This window comes from Ambystoma mexicanum, chromosome 2p (assembly GCF_040938575.1).
Source record: "Ambystoma mexicanum isolate Mex_15411 chromosome 2p, UKY_AmexF1_1, whole genome shotgun sequence".
NCBI lineage: Eukaryota > Metazoa > Chordata > Amphibia > Caudata > Ambystomatidae > Ambystoma > Ambystoma mexicanum.
In genome coordinates, this window is record NC_090923.1 from 1,224,148,788 (window position 1) to 1,224,171,243 (window position 22,456).

At 46.6% G+C, this 22,456-nt stretch overlaps 1 protein-coding gene across 1 annotated transcript in view; it reads left to right on the forward strand.

Annotated features, from left to right (window-relative positions):
• Window positions 1-22,456, forward strand: part of UBA1 (ubiquitin like modifier activating enzyme 1) — a gene marked incomplete in the record, with an annotated part of 790,705 nt that overhangs the window by 672,931 nt on the left and 95,318 nt on the right. The window contains 1 exon segment of the mRNA XM_069645505.1: window positions 22,005-22,106. Coding sequence (XP_069501606.1) covers window positions 22,005-22,106 — 102 coding nt within the window.

A 22,456-nucleotide genomic window follows, 5' to 3' on the forward strand; every position in this document is an offset into this window, starting at 1 on the left:
TGCTCCGAGGCTGCTTCAGCTACTGGCCTTCGGGTCGAGGGATCCTCGGATCCTGCCGGGCGCAGTGTTTGAGGGACCGGAAGGTTCTTTTACCAAGTCTACACCCGAGGGACTCTGCCCCTTTACCGGCACCGTGGCCAAGGGGCTATGCCTTAATACCTGCAGTGTGTCCACTGCACACCACACTAGCATGGATCCTCAAAAATAAATGTCTCCTCTTTGGCTATGCAGGAAGCAAAAAATGAGTGGGCACCACTGGAACATTAATCTTCTTAACAGTCTTAATGTTAATACGCAAAGTCTCTGATAAACAACTATCCTTAGAAATGTAGTTCAGTGTACAGGAGCCGGCTGTAAAAGGTTAGGAGACACCCAAACCAAAAAATAACAGTGGAGGCAAGAGACTAGGTAAAATACCCAGTCATACAGCCGCTCTCTAGAGTCCCAATCCGGGTTTAAATTAAGTGCAAATTTTATGAACCTTCAACAAGAACCTTGAAGATTATCAAGTAACAAAACTCAAAAAAATCCAGTTGTTTTTCCAACAATGATTTTATCAGTCAAATCAAAGTTCATTTTTGAAAAATAAAGAGTAGACGCTAGTAATATTTAGTGAGGAAGAGTTTGCCACAAATCACTTCATCAACAGACTTTGGTTATGCCAATGCATTTTGGAATGGAAATTCATTCATCAGGGCAAGTCTATACAATGTGAACACATGTACATTCAAATGATTAAAATAAATAATGCAAATAATGTCATGAGTAATATCCATATACCATCAAACACATCAATGCAAGAAATGTATGTAGAAACATAACAAAGGGCGTCATGTGAATTAATGTTTGAAAATGGAACACATACCCAGTAGTCATGTATGTAGTAGCAGAAGGCAGGCCGGGGAAAAAAATAATAAAAGAAATGAAAGAAAACCAATCCGTAAGAAAGTTGAGTACTGGTTCATAATGGCCATAAGCAGGGAGGGTGGAAAGTTACCTGAATTAGGTAAATGTATTGCAGTCAAACCAACTTAGCGCTGAAAGCGTCAAAAACGACCTGCTACACCGTGATCTGTGAGCAGTATCTGTAAACGTGGAAGCATGTCATTTAGAAATCTATGAGCATTGTTGAACGCATGGTTTATGGTAGAGCGTTATATTTGCGTCTCTCTGTTGCTTCTGGTGTCGAAATCATCCTAGATATTTGCCCTAGACGTGCCTGGTACTGAATCGTACTCAGGAAAGAATTCTTCTAGATCTTCACAATCTACTACTGGATCAGGTTTTTTAGCCTCCCTTTCCAGATATTCAAGATCACAAGCTCTTTGCCTTTGCTTACGTTCTATGTCATCAAATTCTCTGCGTTTCCTCGCTTCTTCTCTGACCCCATCTTCCTCTTTCTTTGCGTCTCTACATTCATTTGCCCTTCGGATTTCCTCATCCCTTCGTCTCTTTATTCTTTTCCTCCCGTATCCTTTGTTCTTCCCCTATCCTTTGCTGTTCCTGTCTGTCCTGATCATTGGCTGCTCTCTGCTTACGATCGCGTAACCTTTCTTGCTCTGCGCGATATAACTGCTCTCGTCTCTTTTTTCCTTATTCTTTCGTCTCTCAATCCTTTTTTCTCTGTAAATCTAGCTTCTCTTTTTGTTTCACGCCATCTATGCCTTTACCATCGAGTTTCAATAAAATCTGCCCCCCCATCCAGTCGTTATGTGTGAATGCCATCATCAGTTCTATTCTCACTTCCTTTCCATCTTTTGCCTTCTCTCTCCGTGTCGAGAGATGTACTTGCAAGTGCCTGGTCTTTTCTCTCGTTCTCGCGTCTCTCCTTGTCCCTCGGGACTTTGAAGGTGATATCTCTATCTCTGCCTTTGTATGGGTTTTCGTCACTACTTTGCATAGGTGACTCATATGCCGGATTGCCATACCCTGTAGCTGCTTTAAGTTCTCTTAGCGGGTATAACCTTTCGTCCTTACTGTCTTCAGTTTTCGTTTCAGATGGGGTGGGTGGCGCTGAAGGCGTCTCGCCCCTTCTGTGCATACATGAAGTATCCAGTCTAATGGCGGCTCCTTATCCTGTTGATACATCTTGCAAAGCTCTAAACTAGCTAGGCGTTTAACTTTTTGCCTGTGTATGTGGCATGCAAATATGTAGTCATGTGCTGTAGGACCGTTTTAGATAACGATCCACCCTGGGGCCACGGCATAAACATCTTGTTTGCGGTTCCTTTAACCCATTCTGCACTGTACTTTTTCAGATTAGGTGCATGTTTTGGAAACTGTTTGCACAGGTGTACTAATGGAGTCATGTCTTCCATGCTTAAATCTGTTCACTTTCTCTTCATACAACACTTATGTCTCTCGTTACTTAAACAGTTTCAACAGTATGAGCGAGCACCAATCGTCGCAGGCTCCAATCCCGTTTTTCCACAAAATTTTATAGCTTCTATTTTAATCAATAAACATCAGGTTGTATGTTACAATATTTCAAGTATCCAATCGCGTAATTTCTATGCTAGTTCCTCAAAGGAAACATTTCTTCCTATGACGTCACAACCAATAACACATAAGACAGACGTTAACAGACTAGACTAACTCCAGCTGGTTGCACAGACATCTGCCTCTAATATTACCTCGACATGGAGTGTAAACTCCTCCCTTTCACAAGCGTCTTTAACCGCTGTGGTGACCTATTTGTTCCTATTTTATTCAGGACAATGAATGCAAGTTTCTTCTAGCCACTATATTAAAGCATAGGAATTAGGCGTATCCTCTCTTCTCGGGTGTCCTCCCTGGTATCCTCTCTTCTCGGGTGTCCTCGCCAGTATCCTCTTCTACTTCTGACTATATTTTGTTTTCCCGCCTCCCTCCGTTACCTTTCCCTTACTTGTTTTCAGGCATGCACTTTTTTCCAAAGCATTTAGTCTTTTTCACTCACTGTTCGCATTTTGCCTCTCTGGATGCTTGGGATCACCGCCTTCGTCACGGCCTCTCCTGCCATTCGCCTGCTCAGCTGCTCGTAGGAGTGGGAAGGGGTTACGTGGGGAAACACAGGTCCCTTCGGTCCTCTGCCTGCAGGTTCTACTTTTTACTCTAACCACTGTCTACAGGGAGCTTCACAGTCTACTTAGCCGGATGGCAAAGGACTAGTGATATTGCCAAGGACCTAGAGTTACTTTATGTTGACGGTCAATGGGTGTCTTATCTAATCGATAAACATCCGATCTCTGCTACAAAGTGTACTCCGGGACCCTAAACCGGCCCATAGAGTTGGAGTTTGCCCAGTAGCACTTCAAGAAAGATAGCCGCACCCGTGAGATGGATGGTGGTGCAGATTAATACTCCAACACCAAATCAATAATGACAACTCAACGGTTTGGCAAAGGGAGTCTGTTTAATGACGAGTACAAAAAACGGGGAGTCTCCTGAATATCAGTGGATGCGTGATCTTCTCTCTCGCTTCACAACTCCAACAAACTTTATAAAAAAACACATTATGTATACTAAAAACTCGTCATCACTGACGTTTAACGTTGGCATGCAATTCTATTGGTTCTAGAAAGGTAACTTTAATATAGGTACAATATCTGTATATGGTAACGGAGTAAGGGGATTGGGTAAACACCGTCAGGTGGGGCATCTAAGCCATTCCTTCAAAATGGCTACTGTAAACGTCACTTAAAGTATGATGTCCCATTGGTTCTAACTATAGGACCCTAGATTACTTGGTTCATTATGATTGGGTTGGCACCAACCCCACTAATACTTTCCACTTTGCTTAGCAGCACGCAGAATGGTCGGCCAGGTGCAGGGTGCTCCCCTATCTCCCCAGCCTTCCTCCAATTATTGTTACAATCAATCATCACTTTAGTGGACATGTGTCACTTATTTCACTGTGCTTGGCCTCGATACTGCATCTCCTGTCTGGAAAAGTTCTGATATCTTCGCCTGACCCACTGCCATGCGTAGGTGTGAGCGTTTCACTTCTTCTCGCTCAGCTGGTCACGTGATTCAGACACAGTGAATTTGTCTCTTCATGTAATTCGTGCATTTGATTTTCGTTTCACCCTCCACCTGCCTTCAGTTTCTTATCTTGACCTTTCTGAGTAGGATATTCTGTTCTTTGCTTCAGTTAATTGTAGCTACTGCTCATCTATTTTAACTGATCCGACCTTTGCTTCTTTGGCACGATTTGCCTCTGCTGAGTTTCATTTCAGCCGCTTATTCTCGATTTTATTTTGTTAAATCTGAAGCTCTCCTCGTATGGCCTTTAGTAAACTTCGGTTAATTCTGCTTCTTGTGCAAAGTGGAAGTATACTTGTATAACGTGCTTCTTTTGAGGTAGATATGTATAGGTGGCGCTTGCCGGACACTATCTTCTACTAAACATAGCAAGCCGCACAATTTCCTTAGCTTTCTTGCGGTTCCAAGCATATGTACATGCGTAAACTGGTCGAATATCTTCATGCTCATGGCATGAGTTTCTTACATTTGGCATCGTCCTTTCACCTTAGTTTCACGATGTCCCTTGCCCATGGCGTTTCGTCTCTTTACGTCATTCTCTGTTCGGCATTTCTTTTATATGCAAGTCAGTCCGGGTTCTTGTCTTGTCACCATTCGTGTTCCATTAAGACCTGTTTGGCTTCTTCAGGGACTGTACTTGGACAATCTTCATTTAGTTTCATTTGTTGATATAGTTTTCTCAATGGGTACCTTACTGTCCATGGTTTCTTAGGCATAGGTATTTCAGTAGGTGCTGCTCTTCTGATAGGTACTGCACAGAGCCCCACTGCGGCTCTCTGCTGGTGTATTAGCTCATCATACGTCAATTACTTCGGCGTGAATGTTCCTGGTACTTCAAAATGGACGGTTGGAGTGTGGCTGTACTTGGGACCTCCTCTACACGTTATTTCTGGTGATACTTCAGGTTCTTGTAACCTGACCAACCTTTCCCGCAATGCTCTTAACTCATTGTCCATGTCTACTTTTGGACCCTGTGGGTACACCAATGCTACGGGCATATTAGAGCTTGTGGATGGGTTATATGGAGGTGCAAAAGCTCTAGAGTCCCCCTTCCAGTTGCTAATCCTGATAATCCTATTGACACTCTATCTACCACTGGAAGGCATATAGACTGGGTTTTTATACCCTACTGCAGGTTTAGGCGTTACGGGTTATATCCCCTTACATTGGATCTCTTTCACCTTCCTGATCTTCTATATCCTCAACTAACTGACATAGATCTAGAATCTCTTCTCCTTTTTTGGATTTATTCCCTTCAGATTCTGCTGCTACAAAGGACATTTCTTTCTAGCATGTTTCTGTTATGGGAGCCCTGCTCTGGCCAGGAGCCGGACGTCCCCCCTTCCTTTGTTTCTACTATCAATTGTTTATTCTGTCACAATACAGTGGCAGAACCCTATGCGTGTGTTTTATTGGAGTTTATTCCTCCATAATGTTGCATGCGTCCCTAATGCTTCACTTAAACCCTATTGCTATGCATGCTTTTTTACACAAAAATACAGATCAACCCACTTTTTCCCCCCACCCTCTTTGACACTTTCTCCACTTTGATTTCACATGTGCACACCGTGACTCATCCACCTTCCCTCCTTTTTTACCACAAAAGATCGCAAGAGAAAATATACAAAAAATAGACTAACCTCCTGGGCCATTCCTTATACCGAGCCACTACTTTTTTAGTACACTTATTGCTTTTATCGTCGTCGAGAATAATACTGTGTGGTACTAGCTTCTCAACCTGTTATGGCTGAGGATCCCTTACCTCCTAGTCCTTATAAGCTGGGGATTCCTTTCATCTGTCGTTCATATATTGAGGATCCCTTTCATCTGTCTTTTATATGCTGAGGTTCCCTTCCCATTATAAAAAGTAGAAAAACAGTAAATACGTGACAATTTCAATACATACCTTACCACTCAACCCAAGAAACCAAACTATTGTAAAAATCTGTATAACGTAGTGCACTAAGACTTAAAAGCCCGCCTAATAGCATTGCTGTGATACTGTTGCATCGAGTAAGTGTGCCTAAAAGCGTATCCGTGGTATAGTTGTATCTTGAAAGGGAAAGTGGAATTTAGAAGTGTGCCTAATAGCGTGCCCCAGTTGACTTTAGAATGTGTGCCTAATACCCTACCCTCTCTGTGCAAAGTGGAATTTAGAAATCTGCCTATTAACATGCCCTGGTTGACTTTAGAAGTGTGCCTAATAGCGTGCCTCGGTTGAAATTATAAGTGCGCCTAATATCCTCTCTGTGCAAATTTGAATCTATAAGTGTGCCTATTAGCGCGCCTTGGTTGAAATTATAAGTGCGCCTAATATCCTCTCTGTGCAGAGCTAAATTTTAGAAGGGTACCTAATAGCGTGTCCTGGTTTACCTTAGAAGTGTGCCCATTAGCGCGCCTTAGTTGAATATCCTCACACTGCAAATTTAAATTTGGTTGCCTAATAGCCCCATTGCAAAGTTGTTTTGGTTGCCTATTATCCTCTTTCTGCAAGGCTGAATATAGAAGTGTGCCTATTATTCTCTTTGTGCAAAGTTGAAGTTGGAAGTGTGCCTAATAGCGTGCCTTGGTTGAATTGAGAAGTGTGCCTAATATCCTCTTGGTACAAAGTTGATTCTAGAAGTGTATATACCACCACTCTGGCATAGGGGAATTTGACAGTGTCCCTAATAACATTACTGTGCTAAAGACTAGAAAGTCTGCCCTATATCGGGTGAACGGGGGAAGTGGATGCCATGGAACGGGGGAAGTGGATTTGTGTGGCTGGAGCGGGGGGGTGGAACGTGTGTAGGTGGAACGGGGGGATGTTCTTGGAACGTGTGAAGATGACGTGGGTAGAACAAATTAAAGGAGTAATGCATAAAATGGTGGAGTGCATGGAAGGGATGGGAGTGCACAGAATGACGTGATGTACATGGAATGGTTTGGAGGGCATGGAACGTCAGAAAGAGCATTGAAAGGAATGGTCTGAGTGTATGAAACTGTCGTAATGCACGGAACAGTCGGAGTATATGGAACGGATGAAGTTCATGGAACTATTGGAGTGGATGCGATCTCAAGCACCTAAAGTAAACCACCATATTCACATCTCCACGCTTACTCTCTTCTTTACACCACCACTCAAGTGGAACACAGCGATACTATGACACCATTCGTTATAGCTGTTCTCATACCAACATCTGCCTCATACTCCCCATCACTCTAACTAAACACTGCTGGTTACACACACCCCCCAGCCAGGCATTCTCCTCAGGCCTAACACAGCCACAATCGATGTGGATAAATTCTGCCAGAAAGAACACATACTCTTGACCTATCAACCACCACACCTACTGCTAAGAAGCAGCTATTACACAAATGCCACACAAGCTGCACACATATCCGGTGCTCACACGCACCTTTGACTCACTCTACTGACTTGAACTTGGTTCCCAAGGGCGTCAACCTACCAGCGCCTTCAGACCATACCAATGGTACATAAGGCGCTATATAAATGCAAAGTAACATAACATGACCCACTTTTTATCCAATCTACTCCTTTACACATCACCTGAAATCCAGTCTTTCCCATCCAATCTTATTCCTTATCACCAAAGTCCTATTTTATACTGCATCACCAAAAGTCCTCTTCCATTGACTCGTACTTTCACATCACCATAATATCATAAAAATGCAAGTTTACATTTTGTTGTCACTTGCAAGAGTATACTCGCGTGGGCGTTGTTCACTCGAGTTTCTACTAAAAACTCTGAGGAAACGCATGTTTTTTTTATTTAGGGGACCAGTGACTATAGTTGGGCGTTGCTGATTTGGCCTGGGGCCCCGCAAAGTACGGGGGTTAAACTGAGATCATGTCGGGGTCACCACTGAACGGTAGGCCATACTTGTGCCCCTTAAATATTGGGGTACCCCTTGATCACGCTCACACCAGAGTAAATGTACCCCTCTAGGGAATTAAGGCCATGAGTCTATCTTGCAAAAGATAACAAACTTTAATCTTTACAAAGATGAGGATTGGAGTGAATGGCAGAGGACTCGGCCCTTCTGACCAGCATTCTGTCTTACTTGGCTTGCTCCCATATCCTGAACACTGGTGCTCGGCCTGGGGCTTAAATACTCTTGACTTGGTTACTGGATACCAGCAGAGCTCATCCAAAACTGTTCTTCTTGCCATACAAGGGATGCTGTAGTCTCCAGTGTTACATGGCCAGGTTTACATTTAGACCAACATACTTTAACACAGTACTGCATCTGCAGGAATACATTGTGCTCTTACTTCGCATCATTTGCTATGTTATAAACATTCATACATAAACACATCTTCCCACCATTCTCTCATTTCTTCATTCAACTAAATTAGATTTTATCTGGTCCTGTAATTTCTACAAAAAAACGTGTTTTCCCCCATAGCATTCTGTCGTGCGTTGAATCTGTACACTCCTATTCTTAGTCTGCATGGGCTTTTGATGGACAGGAACAGCTGCTCAGCCACTATGTGCTCTGCGAGTGCTAGCCTCAGTGACGCAATGCCTGTAGCCTTTTTAGTACAGGCAGCTTAACATGTGCTTTGAGCAAAGCTAACTACATTTGAACATTTTTACAAATATATCCATCAAATGGGAAACAGTGCTTGCCTTCGTTGTGGCTGGCTCAAGCCCACCAACATTCGTCAGGACGTTCAGTCGAAGGTGCTGGATATGCCCTTCGACGGGGACAATTTATTCAGGAAGGCGGTAGATGAGTCTCTACAAGCCATAAAGACTAACACGGAGACGGCGCGGGCCTTGGGCACTCTTCAGCAACGGAGACCTTCATTTTTGCCCTCTGGCAGCAAGTCCCAAGGCTCTGCCAAGGGATTCGGCGGGGTTCCTTGAGTTAAAGCCAACCCTCCCACTCTAAGGCCCAGGAAACCAACAGGGGCCACTCCAAGGCCTTTGGGGGATGACATTGTTGCGAGGGTCCCCAAGGCAGCCGTTCAACGTCCAAACAGGATTGAACCGACAGTAGCGTCAGGCCCCCACATGTGCACCCTGGTGGGAGGCCGGCTGGCGAATTTCATCAGCGTGTGGGAGACCATCTCCAATGACCGTTGGGTGATGGGCGCTTTTGCCCACGGACACCCCCTGGAATTTCAACTGAAGTGTACCCGGATACCACTGGTGGCCCGGCAGTAAAACATCCCTCAGCTGCTGCTGGAGGTGCGGGCCATGTTAAGAAAAGATGCGATAGAGCTCGTCCCAAAGAGGCTCTGGTGTACTCAAGGTACTTCCTTGTGAAAAAGAAGACCGGGGGCTGGTGGCCCATCCTTGATCTCCATTGACTAAACAAATACATCAAGTCCTAAAAATTCCGGATGATCACGCTTCTGCACGTGCTCGGACAGCTGGAAGAGGGGGTCCCCATTCACAAGGAGCACTGCACGTTTCTGTGCTTCGTGGTTCGAGGGAAGCACTACCAATTCAAGGCCCTTCCCTTCGGATTGAAGTCGCCGCCAGGGGTTTTCACCAAGTGCCTGGTGCCAGTAGCAGCACAGCTGCAACTGCAGGGGGTCCACGTCTACCCTTATCTGGACGACTGGCTCATCCGGGCCAGTTCGAAGGACATCGCTGTCGACGACACGGCGAGGACCGTTCGCCTACTGGCGTAGCTGGGGTTCTCAGTGAACTATGCAAAGTCCTGCTTGATTCCATCGCAGGACGCGCGGTTTCTGAGATCCCGACTCAACAGTGTCGTGCATGGCATCTCCGTCGAAGGAGAGTATAGGTGCCATCTTGGGCAAGGTACAACTGCTGTTGGGCCTGAAGGTCGCCACGGTGAGGTCCATCAAGTTGTTGCCTTGCATGAACTCTTCATGCATCTCCCTCATGCGACTATGCAGGCTACGGATGCGTCCGCTGCAGGAGTTCGACGCCCGCTGAATACAGGTGTCTGGAAACTTCCAGGACAAGATCACACTCTGAGTGCTTCCGTTGAGCGATTCGGTGGTGTGGAGTGTGCGCACATCTGTCCGGAGGCGTGGATTTCCAGACCCCTCCGCACCAGGAGACTGTCACGAGGGAAGGGGGCGCTCTCACCGGGTGTCTTCGCAAGAGGCCTGTGGCTGCCGGAGGAGAAATCGTTGCACATCGTGTTCGAGCTGCGGGCTGTGTTTTGGGCCCTCAAGTCTTTCCTTCCGTCCCTCAAGGGCAAGGTGGTGCGGGTCTTCCCGGACACCACCACAATGTTTTACATCTGGAAGCAGGCAGACACCAGATCCCCATGCGCTATCAAGGAAGCGCAGGACCTATGACATTGGGCCGGCGCCATGGGGATGTTCCTCATCCGGTTTCATCTGCCAGGAGTGAAGAACACTGTAGACTACTCGCTCTGCAGGGAGCTGCGCTCTTGCCACGAGTGGGAACTTCAGCTGGACCAAGTGAATCACCTGTTCCACAGATGGGGCAATCCCCAAATGGATCTATTTGCGACAGCGACGAACACTAAGTGCCGGAGGTTTGCCTGCAGGTTTCCCCAGCCGGGGAGCATGGGTGTGGGGGGGGGGGGGGTACGCATTCTTATTCCCCTGGGACGGCCTGTTTCTATATGCGTTGTTGGGGAGAATTCTCAGAAATGTGCTAATTCCCTCCACCGTAGAGATCGACAACAACTTTGCTGGATTTTGAGGACTTGATTTCTTTAACCTGGAGAGCGTGAGACCCTTTTTCCCACTCTCGTATTTTAAATGTGATTTTGGGCACTGTTTCTTTTGGTTAGGGAGTCTGACAAACTCCATAGGCATCATCTTTTACATTGCGTCACACAGCACCTTCGTTGCAGTGGCATAGGGAAGTCTTACAGATTTCCCAAAGGTTTAATTACCTTCATTAACTTTAGTTACATTTGTAACTTTCTAGACCCAGCACATACTATCTTACAATAGGGTGCCGGAGGGGTTACTTAGTATCCCCTTTGTCCAGCTTCTCATGTAACATTTTTGTTAACCTTTCCTCACTGAATGGCTGGTGGCAGTGGTTTACTTTTAACTACCGTGGGGTGCATTTACCGCAGGCTGCGTTCACAGCTGCAGTAAACCGTATGGTGCAATTTTTGTCCAAATGGCCCCTGTCTTTTTTGCCATTTCTTTGTGGAAAGGTCCTTCTTGAGATTTACACTGCGCGCCAAACCTGGTTTGGTCCCTTTGTTCGATTTGCCTTTGTCATGATTCACGACTGAAGCCCGTCTCTGGTTCCGGTGTGTCTGGTGGGGGCAGGAAGTGAGGGAGGTGCCTGAAACTCCCTGTGCTTAATCTCCTAGGAGACTAAAATGCACTCTAGTGATTGGCCGACTGACTGTCCGGCAAGGACAGCCACAAGTGCTGGGTGAGTGGCAGCTAGGCTGGAATGAATGGGAGGGAACTGAATAAAAGGCGAGGCTTTTGGCTTGGAAGGCAGTCGACCACTGGACAAAGGAACCAAAGAAGAACTTGATGAGGACGCCTGCTGCAACTCCTCCACCATTGGTTTGCCCGTTGAAGCCCTGCTGCTGTGCTGAAACTCCAAATTCGTATCGACAGAGAAGCGCCCCTGCAAGGACAAATTATCCCCTTGAGTTGGTGGGACAAATCCACTCCAAAGCAAGCCACCTGGACATCCTTCTCGGAGCTGGTTGAATTTCCAGAGTTGCTGCTGGAAAACGTGTAGCCAGGGAGAGGAACACCAGCTTGTGTTTTGCTTTTAAGTTGGCCAAGAGCTCCAGGAAGATCCTCCGGACTCCCAGGAAGCAGGACTTACCGAGCCTGAGCCCTCAACAGAGTGTGGGACCCCAGAATCAAGGATTGTCAATATCGACAGCCAGGAACTGCAGTGTTGCCATTTGCAGTAGTCGCGAGGAGCTGAAACACTGAAGTGCCTCTTGTTGGATTGATTGCTGGTTGCAAGCAGTGACCGTCCCATTGCAGTGCAGGAGTCCCCAGAAGTCCTCCCTCTTGTCCCCACGACTGATGCCCAGGAACAGTGAGATTTACAGAGCTGCTCAGGAACAAAAGTCATCTGCTGCATTTTTTCTTCAATTCAAAGATACTGTAAAGTCTGAGAACTTGCCTCTTTGTAGAGTTGCTTGCATCTTCTACTGCTCGTGGCCTTACATTTGATTCTTCTTTTCTTCAAAGACTTCTAAAACATTGTGCAAAGACTTTACTTGCCTACCAGAAGTGCTTCATCCTATATAAGACTTTTTCCCATTTACATTGGCATAGTCTGTTATACTGTATGACTCTGCTTAGGGGATCCAAAAGTATTTGCCAGTTTAAGAGTGTGTGGTCTCTTGTTCTAATCTTTTCCTTTTACCAACTCCTAAGAGTATTCTAAATGCCAACGGTAAAATATTTTTGTCCCCAGAACCCTAGCTACTAAAGTCACCCGACGGTGTAGGTTGTGTCTGTGGGCCATCCCAAAAGGGTCTTTACTGATTTAGAAACGGTACAGTATTGAAGTGTATTTGTTTATTATATTGCTCCCTTCTGAAGAAGGCTTATTCTAAATGACTGATAAATACATTAATAATTGTTTATTCTAGAAACCTTGTGTGTAAGTATTTATTTGAATACTTGTCACTGTGAATCTCTGTGGAACTCCCCTACAGCTCACATTGACCCTTCTTGAGATAAGCCTGGCTGCTCAACACGCTACCGAACTGTGTAGTACAAGCTTATGCCAAATGTTGCGTTTCCTATTACCTGGTGTAGTGCACCTTAAGGGTAATGCATACAAATTTTGCCTAACAAGAATGCTCCCAAAGGTAATTGGCCGGCTGCCTGTCCGTCAAGGACAGTCGCCCTGCTGTGTGATTGACATCTAGGCTGGAATGTATGGGAGAAACCTGCATAAAAGGCAAGGCTTTTTGCCTTGGAAGGCAGAGTCGACCACTGGACAAAGGAATCCGAAGAACTTTGTAGAGATGCCTGCTGCAACTCATGGACCGTTGGTTTGCCCAATGAAGCCCTGCTGCTGTGCTGAAGCTCCAAATTCGCCTCGACTAGAGGAGCCCTGCAAGGACGACTTCTCCCCTTGGCTTGGTGGGGCCGGTCAACCCCAAAGTGAACTCGTTTGGACATCCTCTCAGAGCTGGCTGTACTTCCACTGCTGGAACCGAAGCGCCAGGGCGAGGAACACCAAACGGAGTCGATCACTTTTAAGTCAGACCTGAGCGCCAGGAAGATCCTTTGGACTTCCCTGATGGACTGACCAAGCCTTGGCCACCTCATCAGTGTGCTGGACCCCAGATGCGAGGAAAGCCTGAAGTGGTATCCGAGAACCCAGTGGTGCGATTTGCTTTCAGAGCTGAAACCGCAAAGTGCCGCTGAATTGAAGTTTGCCCATTGCTGCCGCCGACCTTCCCATTGTGTTGCAGGAGTCCTCAGAAGTCCTCCCTCTTGTCTGCATGACTGAGGCACAGGAACAGGATCTGCAGAGCCACACAGGAACAGAAGCCAGCTGGAACCATTTCTTCTAAACAAAGGTACTGTGGCCCTAAGAGGTCTTAACTCTTGTTGTGTAGCCTTACTTCTCAGTTCAGAGTTTTCTTGGTTGCCTGTGCAGAGTTGCTTTTTGCTTTGCCCCCCACAAACCTCCTAGCTTGTGGCCCTTCAAGTGAATCCTATTCCTACAAATTTTTCTAAAAACATTGTGCAAGACTTTTACTTACCTGCAAAGAAGATCTTCACCACCATCCCCCCTCCCCCCCAAGCGTTGTTCAACATTGACTGTCCTGGGTCCCCAAGAGACTCTTCCACCTCTGACTTTGTGCTTTTGCCTTTCACACAGGAAAGGTTTCATTTACTTTGCATTGGAGGCTTTTAAAAGTACTTACCAGTTTATGAATTATTTGTTAACCTTTGGTTTATTCCCCTCAAAATGTACCAGTGATAAATCAATGTCCACTGTGTCCTACCTATTTGAGTCACCTGAGGGTGTAGGACGTGTCTGTGTGCCATCCCCAATGAGTATCATCTGATTTAGAGAAACATTGTGCTTTGAAGTGTATTATAATTCTTACACATCTTGCTCCCTTCTGAAGGCTTATATAACAGACTTTTAAATAAATTAATAATAGTTTAATCTAGACACCTTGAGTGTAAATGTTTATTTGAAAACTGTCACTGTGGAACTGTTACCACTCTACTTCTTACATTGACCCCTCTTGAGATATGCCCGACTGCTCAGCCACACTACCAACCTGTGTACTACAGACTTATACCAAAGGTTGGTTTCCCTATTGCCAGGAGGTCAACGTTGCTGTAGTCTTCCAAAGGATACTGCACACAAGCTTGCCTAACAGATGGGATCATCCACAGGTGGACCTCTACGCCACATGGTACAACAGGAAGTGCCCTCAGTTCACATCCTGGCAGGGACAGGGCCCCGGGTCTCTGGGAGATGTTACAGATACAGTGGAAGAGCATGAGTGCCTATGCGTTCCCTCCCACTGCCCTTGTACACAGGGTGATCTGCAAGATAAGGGAGTCCCGGCACCTTGGCATCATTATGGTAGTTCCTTGGTGGCCGGCGAGGCCATGGTTCTCGGAGCTGCTCAGCTTGGCAGACAAACCAACCTCTAATGCACCTTCCACTGGGCCCAGCTCATCTACTGTCGCAGCAGGGGGGGCACGGTCATCTGCCCCGCAGAAGTTAACGCTTGCAGCGTGGTTCTTGAACAGGTCTCATTGAAGCATCTGCGTCTTTCGCAGGCTAACCTAGACATCATACAGGGTGCTAGGAGCAATGCTACTAGGAGCCAGTACAAAAGCAAGTGGACTAGGTTTTGTCACTGGGCAGAGTCCAAAGAATTCGATCCTCTCACATGCACATTGGACGACTTGATATCCTTCTCTGCACACCTCGCACACTCTGGAGTGCAAATAGACACATGCCGCACCTATCTGGTGGCCATCGGAGCCTACCAGAACTCGGAGGATGTTTTTTCATCCTCCAATCTGGTGGGTAAAGGGCATTTGGTGCGCTTCCCCAGGCCTATCAAGAAGAAACACCCTGTGTGGGACCTCAACATGGTGTTTGGCACCTTGGCACTTAAACCCTTTGAGCCATTGGCATCCGCAGACCTCAGGCTAGTTACCATTAAGACAGTACTTTTGGTGGGTCTTACGTCTGCACGCCGGGTCAGCGAGAGTCAAGCTCTGGTGGCTTCAGAGCCATACACTACCTTTCATTGGGACAAGGCCGTCCTCAGATGGCACCCCATGTTCTTGCCTAAAGTCTCTTTTTTGCACCTGAATGAGGAGATGGTGCTACCTACCTTATTCACAGACCCCACAGGCAATGCGCAGAGGGTACTGCACTCTCTAGACGTTGGGCGCGCTCTAACATTCTACCTAGACAGAACCAAGAGCTTCTACAAATCTGAGGCTTTGTCACTTTCGGTGGGGTCAAGGCCAGGATATCCGGCTTCTAAGGCTTACATAGCAAGATGGATGGTTTCGGCCATTGAGGCCTATGAGGGGCAGCACAAACCGCTTCCGGCAAATATGCATGCCCACACGATCAGAGCCAAGGCCACAGCAATCGCGTTCCGAAGGCATCAGCAGGGCGGCAGCGTGGGCCACCCACCCCTTCGGCCTTCTGCAAGCACGACTGTTTGGATGCCGGCTCCAGGTCAGACGCAGTTTTTGGGCAGGCAGTATTAATGAACTTCTTTTCTTAAGGAGGGTCACTTCTCCACCCTGGGGCTACATTCAGTTGTAATCACCCATACAGTATGTCGGAAAGGGGAACGGGGCATAGGAGTAATTATAAGTTACTCACCGTAGTGACTAATGTACTCCTAATCCATAGTCCCTTTTCCTCCATACGTCCCACAATCATCTGCCCCCCACGCCCCCCCTCCCCTCCTCAGGCTCCCCCACCAATAACACTGGTGTCATTAGGCAATGGTAATATTGTCGACGCGTAAATTGGGACTGAGTGGCGCCAGTGGGCGGTGTCAGGGGAGCGCATGCTTCCATGGCCGCGTGCCTCTAAATTTAAAGGGGTAGACATTTTTTTTTCGAGTGAAAGGCGTTCAGTCTCCCGTCCATAGCGACAGACGCTCATACAGTATGGGGGAAAGTGGACTATGGACTAGGTTTACGTTAGTCACTATGGTGAGGAACTTATAATATATTGAACAGGAATACTTTAGACTACAACCTGTTAGATCTCGGCCTGGGGATATATGGGACCCTGTGCCTGCACTCTTGCTGTCCACGGCTGCATCCGTTAATGGAATAGTGGCTGGGGTAGAGGCAGCGCGGCATTGCCCCACTTTGTAAATGCTGTAGTGGCACGGTGCTTGTTGATCCTGATTAATACTTTAGTGGCATGTAGTAGGAGAGAGTGGGTCGCCCTTATGACCTCAATATGTAACTATGCTTTACTGTGTGTTCGAACTTTTATTACGTTTCTTGTGTGCTCTATGTATACTGTCATGAACCTTTTATCAAAAAAAACTATTTTTTTAAAGTAAGAAGGTACAGGTAGGAAAAGGAGCATTAATTACCTAATGTGTAAGATCACATAGGCAGGTTAAGCCACGCCATGAGGTGCAGGGGCTAGATCAGGAATACATGATGGGCAAAATTGGGTAATGCGCAGGCTGAAAAGCTGTGCCTCGAGTGCAGGGTGGGGGTAACATCAGGTGTACAGTGAATGAGTAGCTGGGCAGTCAAAAAGAGCAGTGAATCAATACATAAATTGAACAAGAGGCTGCAGGTGCAAAACAGTCAATCCGGTGTTTAGGGTAGAAAAGGTGAGAACACAGCTCAAGGCTGTGAGTCAATCCGATGTTTAGGGTGGGCAATATTTGTAACGCAGAGCAAGGTTGTGGAAAGTCAATATAGTGATTATTGGGGTGGCTGAAGCGGACCACCATGCAGGGCTGGGAAAGAGCAGCACAGAGGATGCAGGTGTCTGGGAACACAATAGGTAGTCCAGCAACTAGCTCCTTTGCCTGCAAGGAACGCAGGGCAGGAGAGTAGAACTACAAGATACAGGGATGGCCGAGCTGTGTACAGGAGGTGCATGCTGACCGAGCCGCAGCGAGCAAAGAGGGTTTTAGCCGGACCCAGTCCCACATCTGAGGCAGAATGTGGCACCAAGCCGCTGGCAGAATCGAAGCAGTATTGGGGAGAAGGGGAAGCAGAGGGAAGGAGTCCTGAGAAAGAAGGTGGTTGAGGGACTTAACTGCCAAGAGGTGAAACCGCAATGGCAGGAAATATGTAGGCAGTCAGTCTCCAGGATAGCGGTAGCTAGAGGCAGTGTCCCTCCACGCCCAGGCAGGAGCTTCCCGATGTTCCTTAAATGGAGCCTGCTTTGCCTGCCGGCACCCGGCATGGGAAGATGAAAAACCGAGACCTGGCCAATCCGCACTGTGCAGAGGCGGGCTTAAGGTAGCATCAGGCATCAAGACTTCTTGGGCCACAACAGCAGCCATCATGGAGTGTGAAATGGCGCTCCGGTGAACAATGAAAGGCCAGCAACGGCTTACCCTAAGGTGAAGAGTCCTCCTCATGGCCACGATGTTCTTTGGTGCATGATGGTGATTGGACCGGTGGCAGTGGTCGTGACAACTTTTGCGTTATTTTCCACCGCAGACTGCATTCAGTCTCGGTTATGCGCAAAAGCATCACTTATGTTCTAACATGGTGGCTTCTTTCTTTTTTCGCCATGCCTTGCGCGGTTGTCCTTTGTTAGCCCTTCTACCATTCTGGAGGCCTGTGTGTGAGTTTGGCCTTTGCCGGGAACCCTTCATTGTCCCTGCCTAGGCTCCAGTGCGTCTGTGAAGGCAGGAAGCGGGGGAGGAGTTTTGTACTCTCCTGTCCTTTGTCTGCCAGAGTGGAACCAGTTCCTACTGGGGGGCTGGCTGTCCTGATTGGACAGCCACCCAACCCTTTCTGTAAACTGCTGGGAGAGTTTGCAGAGGAGTGAATCGGTAATATCCGAATCAAAGGTGGTTCCTAAGGCAGAAGGCAAAATGACCAGAGAAACCTGCAGACCCTTCCAGTAACCGTGAAGTGACCACTGTTGTCCTGAGAATGTTCTTATCGTCAGTAGCTCCGACTCCTTCCATTTGGCTGACGGGGCCAACCAGCCCCAAGACGAACTGCAGATGGAGACGTACCCCAAGGTGTTGTGACCTTCCAGGGCTGCAAACCTCAAATGCTAGGGGACCTGCGACGCATTTGCAGTGCAATATCTTTGCTTGGACCAATCTGCCCAGAACTTTGGTGCGCTCCAATTGGATCTCCAGAAGCACAATCTCACTCATCCAAGTCCCTTCAACAGAGTGCAGGACTGAACAACTGAGGAAGACAACCATCCTTTGTTGGAACTGATAAACAGGCAACAAAACCGCAGACCGAGGTGGGAGACTGACGAAATCCTTGCTGGAGGTCTTTCTCGCAACTGCTGCTGTAACGTCCCATTCAGTCCACCAGACGGAGGAATCGAGAGACCAGGTCCCTCGCTGCTGCACAGCAAAGAATCCAGCTGATTTTGCTGCTAACCCAAGGTACTGTGGGGCTCAAGGTAGAACTTACCTCAAGCCGAGTAGCCGCTGAAGTGTGACTGGAGTTTGTTGCAAGGTGTTTCGGTGTCTACCCATACCTCTGCCCCAGGATTCCCAGCTTATGCCCTATTGGGGTGTCCTTTGCTGGGTCCCTAATGTTCTCTTTCTGAAGTATTCTTAAGTGTTGGGCAAGATTGTGTGCAGTACCCTTTGGGAGACTACAGCAACCTTGACCTCCTGGCAAAAGGGAACCCAACCTTTGGTTTAAGTCTGTACTACACATGTTGGTAGTGTGGCTGTGCAGCCAGGCTTATCTCAAGAGGATCAATGTGAGCAGTAGGGTTGTAAGAGTTTCACAGTGACAGTTATTCAAATAAACGCACTCAAGGTTTCTTGATTAAACAAGCATTAATTTAACAGTTTTATATAAGCCTTCAGAAGGGAGCAAAACATGTTAAAATTATAATATACTTCAAAACGCACTTAGTTTCTCTAAATCAGATGATACCCATTGGGGATGGCACACACTTCCTACACCCTCAGGTGACTTAATTAGCAAGGACACTGTGGACATTGATTTATCACTGGTATATTTAAAGCAATACTGAGTTTGGGTGCAAAGGGTTAGATAGGGGAATAAAACAAAGGTTAACAAATAATTCATAAACTGGCGAGTACTTTTAAAACCCTCCAATGCAAAGTAAATAAACCCTTTCCTGGAGGAAGGGTAAAATCACAAAGTCTGAGGTGGAAGAGTGTCTCAGGGAGCCAGGACAGTTGAACAAAGTCTGGGGGGAGCCGAAGATCATCTTTGCTGGTCAGTAAAAGTCTTGCAGTGTTTTTAGAAACGTTTGTAGAAATAAGATTCACTTAAAGGGCCACAAGTTGGAAGGCTTGTGAGGTACAAAGCTGCAAGCAACGCTGCAGTGGCAACCAAGACAAGTCTCACTGAGAGCCAGCAAGGCTACACAAGAGGTAAGCAACCCCTTAGTTTTACAGTACCATTGGTTTGAAGAAATTGGTTCCAGCTGCACTTGTTTCACGTGTAGGGCTGCTTTATCCGGTTTCTGGGCCTTAATCGTGAGGACAAGAGGGAGGACGTCTGGGGACTCCAGCACTACGAATTAAAGGTCGGCGGCAGCAATGGGCAAGCTTCAGATCAGCGGCACTTTGCGGTTTCAACTCCTCGCTGACCTCGCAAACGGCACCACTGCGGTTCTGATACCTTAATGGACTTTCCTCGCATCAAGGGTGCAGCACTCTGAGGTGATTCGGGCTTGGTCAGTCCTGCTTCATGGGAGTCCTGGAGCTCGGGTCTGACTTAAAAACGAGACACTTGCTTCTGGTGTTCCTGTGCCTGGCAATCGGTTACTGCAGCAGCAATGGAAGTACAGCCAGATCCTAGAGAATGTCCAGACGGGTTTGCTTTGGGGTTGATAGGTCCCACCAACCCAAGGGGAGAAGTTGTCCGTTGCAGGGCTTCTCTAGTGGAGGTTAATTCGGCGCTTCAGCAATGCAGCAGGTCTTCACCGGGCAAACCAACGATCCAGGAGTTGCAGCAAATGGCTCTTCCAAGTTCTTCTTCAGATTCCTTCGTCCAGTGGTCGACTCTGCCATCACAGCAAAAAGCCTCGCCTTTTATGCAGGTTTCTCCCATCATTCGCAGCCTAGCTGTCAATCACCCTGCAGGGCGGCTGTCCTCCAAGGACAGCCAGCCTGCCAATCGGGTTTGGGTGCATTTCTGCAAGCAAAGGGGGATTAAGCACAGGGAGTTTCGGGCACCTCCCTCACTTGCCCTGCCAGACACGCTGGAGCCAGAGGCGGGCTTCACCAGTGAATCCTGCTAAAGACAAAATGAACAAGGGGACCAAAACTGGTTTGGCGCGCAGAGTAAATCCCAAGAAGGACTTTTGCAACAAGAAATGGCGAAAAAAAGACAAGGGCCATTTTAACAAAATGGGCACCCATGGGTGTTTTACTGCACCTGCAATTGCAGCACGCGGTAAAAACATACAATGGTAGAAAAAAGTAAACCACACCACTGCCACCAGCCATTAATTGTAGAAGGGGTAAAACACAAATGTTACATGAGAAACTAGAGAAAGGGGAAACTACGTAACCCCTCCAGCACCCTATTGTAACAGTGTGTGCTGGGTCTAGAAAGTTACAAAATGTAAGCAGTCAATTTCACTTCACTGCTTTTGGAAACAGTAGTTTCACCAAGAGAATATATTTAAACCTTTGGGAAATCTAAAACTTCCCGGTGTTGCTGCACTGAAGGTGCCTTGTGTCACAATGTAAAGATGATGCCTAGCGAGTTTTTCAGACTCCAAAGTCAAAAGAAAAACCGATTCCAAATCACAGAAAAATACATGTGTGGGAAAAAGGTCTCTCTCTCTCCAGGTTAGAAACTAAAATTCCTAAAGTCAAGCAAAAAGAGCTGGGGGTCTCTAAGGTAGAAGGGAATTGGCACATTTCTGAGAATTCTCCCTAACATTAAGTGATTAAAGTATCCTGGGGATCTTTACCTTTTCTGCTGCATCAGACTTGTGTTCTACTCCTACACTGACAACCTCTTGTATACTTGGGGATTGGCCTACCAAAGCATTAGAAGCCTTGAAATGTGTTGCTAGGAAAGTATATTGCTGCTATAGTGTTGAATAACCTTTCTTTTCCTTCCTAAAGATTGTGTCTGTGTGACTTTATAAATGAATTAACCTATCCTTTCTCTGTAACAAATGCAGGTGCACGGCACTGCAAGTTATACAGTAGAACTGTAACAATTTCTGTTAAAATTGTAAGCACGAGCAACTACTATTGAAGCAGTCCCCATTGAAAAGTGTTGGTCAGATTCCCATGTGTATTGGTTAGTCTAAAAGAGTATTTACTTTCCTGCCTTGTGTATATAAAATAAATGTATATTTTATTAACGTTCAGTGTGTACGTTTCTTTGAGCTATTGAATTGACTTGTTTCAGTGTACTTACCTACAGCTCGAATCCTCCTAAGATCAGCCTGGCTGCTCTGCCATTCTACCAGATCCTTCGATTAGTACTGACTTCTAGAAAGAGTTGGGGACCTGTATACAACCTAATACTCGCAGTTTGTTCTTTTTAACCTCCCAACATTACTGAATACTTATTTTACCGATGTCTTTCTAGAAGTATGTTTTCTGGTTGGACATTCCCTTACTGTGTGGTGTTATGCTTACTGATACCTTTTTCTACCCCGCTCTCCTCTCTTGCCAGTATATCCTTTGCTGCTCAGCTTTGCTTGCCCCTTAAAGAGTAAAGCGATATTCTGAGTAGCACTGCAACAGAGGTGTGGCTTGATCTTTCTGAACCCTAAACTTGGTGTCTTGGATAATCTTTGTAGCAATTTTTAACACAGCTGCTTTGTGATAGTCCATTGGTACTAATACTCATGTATGATTATGCTTCCTTGCAGTATTATGACAATGAATGGAGCTTATGGGATCGCTTTGAAGTTCGAGGCATGCAGGCCAGTGGCAAGGAGATGACGTTGAGAGAGTTCCTAGACTATTTCAAGGTAAACCGGTATTTTCTGGTGGAAGTGGTTGTGAGGTCATTTGAAAAAAACGTAATTTTAAGAATGAGGACAAGTCCAAGTTATAATTTATTTCTTCCTCCCTCAGATTCCTCAACTTTGATGTTCTTTCCAGCGCCAGGTGTTTTATTAAATGTTTTTGCCATCGGATAGCACAGTTAGGCTCCGTGTCTGCTCTGTGAGCCCCCATGCTGAACATGTCGGGCCAGTTTATATGGTGCTGCCACACCCCATGACTTTACAGTTTTTTACTCTTACGTCCGGTCCATTTTCCTCCATACTGCTGGGGCGTCCTTTCCAAGGGACGGGAGACGGAACCTTTTTCACCAGAA